Raw genomic sequence first — 5,786 nt, forward strand, 5'->3', positions numbered from 1 at the left:
GTCTCCATTGCTTTTCTCTGCTCTGAATATCCCCCTCAAATGTACACTTAATTAAAAAAAAACAGAAAAAAACTACTCCAAAAATAAGATAAAAAAGAGTCTAAGAGATCACTGAAATCCCAACCTGAATGATTTTTTCCAAACCCCTTTCAATACCTGCATAATGTTATTATAATAGTGCATTAATAAGTAAAATTTAACTCTCTATGAAAACATTGCTAATGTATGCAGTGACTTCAGCAAGCCTGCAAGTAAGAAGAACAAGTTTCTTAAATCAAACATTTGTAGGGTTCAATGACTCCTTTTGTGGATGTTTGCTAATGAGACACTTTGCCAACCTTTTGTGGAATCTGTGCAAGGGCTGAAGCAATCATATTGGCTCTTTCTTCTGTCATGCTACTAATCATGGACCCCAGAGAAAACACCACGATACCATGCTCCCCAGAGGTCTGCACAAAGTCTTCCACTTCCTGTGAAGACAGAATTGGCTCCTTAAAAAACAAAACAAACAAAACAACAACAACAACAACAACAAACCACCACAGCAGACTATTCAAAACTTTGTAATTTGAAAAAATGATAAAATCAAGAATTAATAGAAATTAGTGGAGAAGCTCTGGTTAAATGAAAGTAAGACACAGTTCACTATCTGCAGCATTTTAGGTGAAGTTATACAAAGAGTAATGCTGGTGATATTTTTGTGCAGTCAATATTCCAAACAGTTATTTCTTATACAATTAAAGCTTTATACTTAATATATTTTACATGACAAACTTCAGAAAATTGTAGTTCTCATTTATGTTTCCATTTCATGCTAGAAAAAGGGTGATTTTTTCATTTTCTTTTTCCTTATTTTCATCTCACAATATTGCTATGACTGATTTATTGTTATTGAAGATATTTTGATGACGCAACTAGGTGTTTAATGCACATATATAGCTAAACATGTTTTTTAATCTGAAGTTTTTATTATGGCTGACTTAGTGTTATCAATATTTCTTAGGTAAAACTATTGTGAAGGTATACAAGATATATATTTTCTGATTTAACCACTTCTAAATTTTAGATGTTTAGGTTACTGCCAAGTAATATTTTTACAAAAAATTGCTAGATAGAATGATTCTTTGCACCTTGATTATTTTTCTTTGCAAACATTCAAATGGGTGTGCTATATAGCCAAAGGATATAAATGGTGTTAAGGCTTCATATCCATATTTCTATTTTCTTCAATGTAAACCAGCTGTTATTAGCAATTTTTGCCATTACAAAATGTTTTAGTTTTCTTTTTGTCTTTTGTATCTGCTTCTTTTATTTTCTGGTCATATAACACTGGTGCTTTCTAATCAAGTAATCTTTCAAGTGTATGGGTATAAAGATTAATATATACACTAATAATGCTTCAAGTATTTGACTTGTGGAGTTCTTGCACAGTATAGATAAATTACATTGACAGAGGATATTGGATTTTTACCAAATACTCAGCTTTTAGTTTTATATTGCTGCTAATGAGAAAGTAAACAAAAGGCTTTTTTAAAATATCATGTATATATTCTGGAAAAATTAAGCTTCATTTCTATATCTGTTGGAGAACTATAATGTCAATTTAAAAACATTCGATTTTTCCATCCCCTCATAAGGAATGTCGCTCTCTACACTCCAAAATTCTTTTGTATTTCACACCTAATTCAATTTCAGAGAACTCATTGGAAGTATGAGTCACTTAGTTCATATTCCATATTCTCTGCTCTCCTTCTGCCAGGTAACGTTGATGCCAAGATCATATCACAAGAGGGAACTTTCATGAGATACCCTACAGGCTTGACAAATATTTTGGACTTAGCTATCTGGTTCTAAATTCCCCATCTAGCAAAATTAGCATCATGATAAAATAAGCTTGCAATTCTTGGAAATTGATTTTACTATTTTAGCAGCTGCTCTGTTTTGTATCTTTCTCAATCCTCATCAGTTGGCTTAATCCTGCACCTGTTCATTTTTATTATTATCAACTGGAATGGCATAATTTAGAATCCAAGCTGTATTTTTTCTTAGGATTATAATGCTCCCCCCTAAAATATGTATTTCTGATCATTTTTATTACTTACTTATACTGTATCTTTCCAAATAGTATACAAGATGTTTGGGCAAGGCAACTATAATGTCTGTGTTGTTTCTATGCTTATCTAACATTTACTGATGTTGTACATTAGTGGCTTTTAGATTTTAAATGAATGAATAAATGATAATGTAGAATACTGAAGACTATAATGTAATGGACTCTAACTACTAGGCATCTCATGTTCTTTTTGAAATGAAAATAGTTATAATGAAATAGAAATATGATGTTTTTAGATGGGGTCTTCTTATGAAATCAAGGTTGATCTTCAACTTGTGTTTCCCAGGCTTCCTTGAAGTAGTGGTTCTCCTGCTTGACTATCTGGAGCTCTAGGATTACAGGCGAGTGCTACCATTCCCACCTGAAATATGAGTTTTTACTTGAAAAAGCACTTTTGCTGTTTTGCCACACCTTGTTGCACTGTGAGTTAAGACTCTCAATGACTAGTTCAGAGCATTTTCACAGAAATTTAAAAGAAAAACTAAATACAGTAATGTATTTACCTTAGGCAAAGGTTTGGCAGGTTTGCAGTGGAGTCCTCCCACAAAATCAAAATTGGGTAAGCTGGGCCGAGGGAATTCCAAATCCCAGTAGCTTCGAACGAGCCACATTTCTGCTTTTCCCATTGTCTTGTATATTGTAGTGGGTCTTCCTGTGTAAAGAAGGAGAAAAAAAGATAAAAGTTTGGAGAATTACAGAATTGTTGAGTGCATCTACTGTATATCATTGAAAAATGTGGGAATAATGCATTAATTTTATTGTCAAAACTATATATGAATGATAAAATGTTGAGATTTTATGTATGGTTCAATTGTGGCTGAGAAAGACAAAATGAAAAGCAACTGTGTTTGTCATATTACCCCAACATAGTCTAAATCATATTCATTAAAATACATATTGTATAATTAAGCATGCATTCCTTTTCTGCGAAGCTGCCAAAATAATAGATACAAATATAAGCCAATATTCTAGCTTCAGAATCAAGTAATCATACTATAGCATTATAAGTACCATGTGCTAAATGATTGCACCACTTGAGCAGTGAATGGCACTATTACCATGGAACAGCTTTTTTAGGAATTCCATAATATCTGCCACTTACTAAGTTAATAACCAATGAAATTGAATTGTCACTTCTATAGGATTGCAGCTAAAGCTCTTGTAACTATCACTGCTTTGAGTTCATATAGAGAATGAAATAATATGTACTTCTCATTTACAAGCATTTGCAAGCATCTCATAAAATTTGCAGAAATTGCAGAAACAGAGTTTAGGGCTTATATTTGAATGTGAGTAATTGTTTTTTTCAAATGACTAAAAAACCACTACCTGTATGTTCTCATTTCTACAGATTTTAATAAAATGGAGGATCAGTAAAAACGAATCACAGGATACTGCATTATCAGAGTATTCAAGTTGTAATTTATGAGTCTGGGATACAACACTGTATTTCAGAAGAATGAAGGTATCTTTTGGGCAGTAAAGGAAAAAAAAGCATTTTTATGTAAAGAAAATGATCTAATCATGAGAAAACTGTTCCCTTAATGATGCTAACAGTTTCTTTTTCTAGAAACATAATACATCAATCTACTTGTCTTCATCCATAAGTTCATTAGGGAGGTGCCTAATGACTTTCATTATAAAATGAAAAGAAGGTAAAACTGATATGAAATTGCAAAGTTAGAGCCTGAATGCTTCATTGTGGAATTTTTTGACCTGGAATAATCGATATCAGTTACAGGCAAATGGCTGTAAGATGACCACATAATTAATATTTCTACTATATTTGTCAGATCAACAAATAATTTTACTTTTATTTCATCATTTGCATATAAAAGGAAGAGTCCTTTTATTTTACACATCCAAGCTCACTTGCAAAGACACTAGATAGTAAATACAGCATTCTACTACTTAAAAGTATGACTTACCTAAAACTTCACTGTAAAGTTCATTCCAAAGTTTCTCATCATAGAATTCAAACCAAAAGTCAAAATAAAGCATGCATATCATGTTTTTTACCCTTTCTATGAAACTCATTTGACCACTTAGTCTCGACATAATGATAGGTACGTAAGAAGGAGGAACTAATAACCCTCCTCCATGTTTTTCCACTTGGAAGCCAGGGGTGAAGCGGACACTGTACACAAAAGGTATTTTTAGAAGCTCAGCCACCAGCTCACCACAGGGAGCAACGGGATCTGCAAGAAGGACATCAAATCTTGATTCTTGGAGTTTTGTCATAAGCTTCTTGTTTGAAACTGCATCTTTACAAATATTCCCCCAAATAACAGAATATTCCCTCATGATGTCTTCCACCACTGGATAATATGCCAAACATGTATCTATTGATCCAACACTCATCGAGTTAGTGACCCACTGATTGAAATATTCTTCCAATTCACTGTTATTGAGAGATGTAGGAAATGTTTCAAATTTAATTCCAGATGATGAATTCACATCAACAAAAATGAAACTTGAAGGTCTCAGGACTATCACCTCATGTGCCCTCTGGATAAGTTCCTCTAATATGTTCTTCATAGTCATCCAGTGGCTGTATTCCATCGACCACACCAGCACCTTTCCACAGCTTCCAAAACTGAAATAACAACCCAACTGCAGCAGCAGCAGAGCTGAGATCCATTTCATAGACATCTTGGTAAGATGAAGCATTTCTTTTCAAATTGTGCTACATTCTGCCAGTGCTCATGATTATATTCATTGAGAAATTAACCAAAAGTTAAAAGATAACTTGAACTGACCAAAGTACATATGTCAAATGGATTAATTATAAAGAGAGATAGAAAGGGCAAATGTAAATAATTACATGATTTTATAAGAGCATTTAATTTCTCTGTTAAGGTTAAGTGATTTCAGTTGGCTTGGACTCCATTAGCAGTATGTTTCAAGCAGCTGTATTATGTAAGCAATATAAAAAAGATGCAAGAACAGTGGCAAATGTCCGGTGACAGTCTTGTGACACATATCTAGGGATATAGTAGCTACACGGCCTAAAGGTAATTTTGAAAGTCACTACTGAGCTTGAAGAGAGGGCAGGGGTGAGGGGACAAAATGAGAATCAAGACCACCTGTCATGTAAAGGTACAAGATCCCAACAATGAATTTAACTGTACTGTATACCTAAAATGTATCAATGAACTGAATAAAAGCAAAGAAAACAAAAGAAAGGAATGACCAACAATTTTTGTAAGAATTTTGATGAAGTACAATTCATTTATGGACAGTTCAATAATTCAAAGTGTCATTTGTTGTTTTGAAGTTTTTTTACAGATATGTAATACTATAACTTCCAATTTTAAAACACTTTATAAATACAACAGGATATTTCCTCTAAAATTTAACCTCCTTTCCCAAAGATCTGCAAGTTCCATAGAATTTCACCCAACATCCCTATATTTGCACCTCTCTCTAGGCAGTAACTATACTTCAGGCTGGCACTCTATTTCTTTGAATGTGTACTTTTAAAATTCTGCCTAATAAATATTTATGCATCTTTTATGGACAACTCATCTTTCTGTGAGTGGAATCAGTGAACCTGCTCCCTGTTTCATGGTTGAAGTTAGTCAGGCTCCCCATCTCCACTTCTCAGACTTCCTTGGACTTTGTGTGGTGACAGTTATTTAAATTCTAATGTATAAAATCACCCAAACCAAAA

The 5,786-nt window shown here is 33.3% G+C and overlaps 1 protein-coding gene across 1 annotated transcript; it reads right to left on the bottom strand.

Annotated features, from left to right (window-relative positions):
* Positions 1–302: 302 nt before the first annotated feature.
* LOC104847987 (UDP-glucuronosyltransferase 2B17) lies at positions 303–4,821 on the bottom strand. Its single transcript, XM_010603653.2, has 3 exons — positions 4,042–4,821; positions 2,617–2,765; positions 303–470 (listed from the first exon to the last, which is right to left on the bottom strand). Exons 1-3 carry the CDS (start codon positions 4,781–4,783, stop codon positions 318–320), a joined length of 1,044 nt encoding a protein of 347 aa, XP_010601955.1. The 5' UTR covers positions 4,784–4,821; the 3' UTR covers positions 303–317.
* Between the last annotated feature and the right edge of the window lie 965 nt (positions 4,822–5,786).

This window comes from Fukomys damarensis, unplaced genomic scaffold (genome assembly GCF_012274545.1).
Source record: "Fukomys damarensis isolate Sample0158 unplaced genomic scaffold, DMR_v1.0_HiC HiC_scaffold_35, whole genome shotgun sequence".
In the NCBI taxonomy this organism is placed as follows: domain Eukaryota; kingdom Metazoa; phylum Chordata; class Mammalia; order Rodentia; family Bathyergidae; genus Fukomys; species Fukomys damarensis.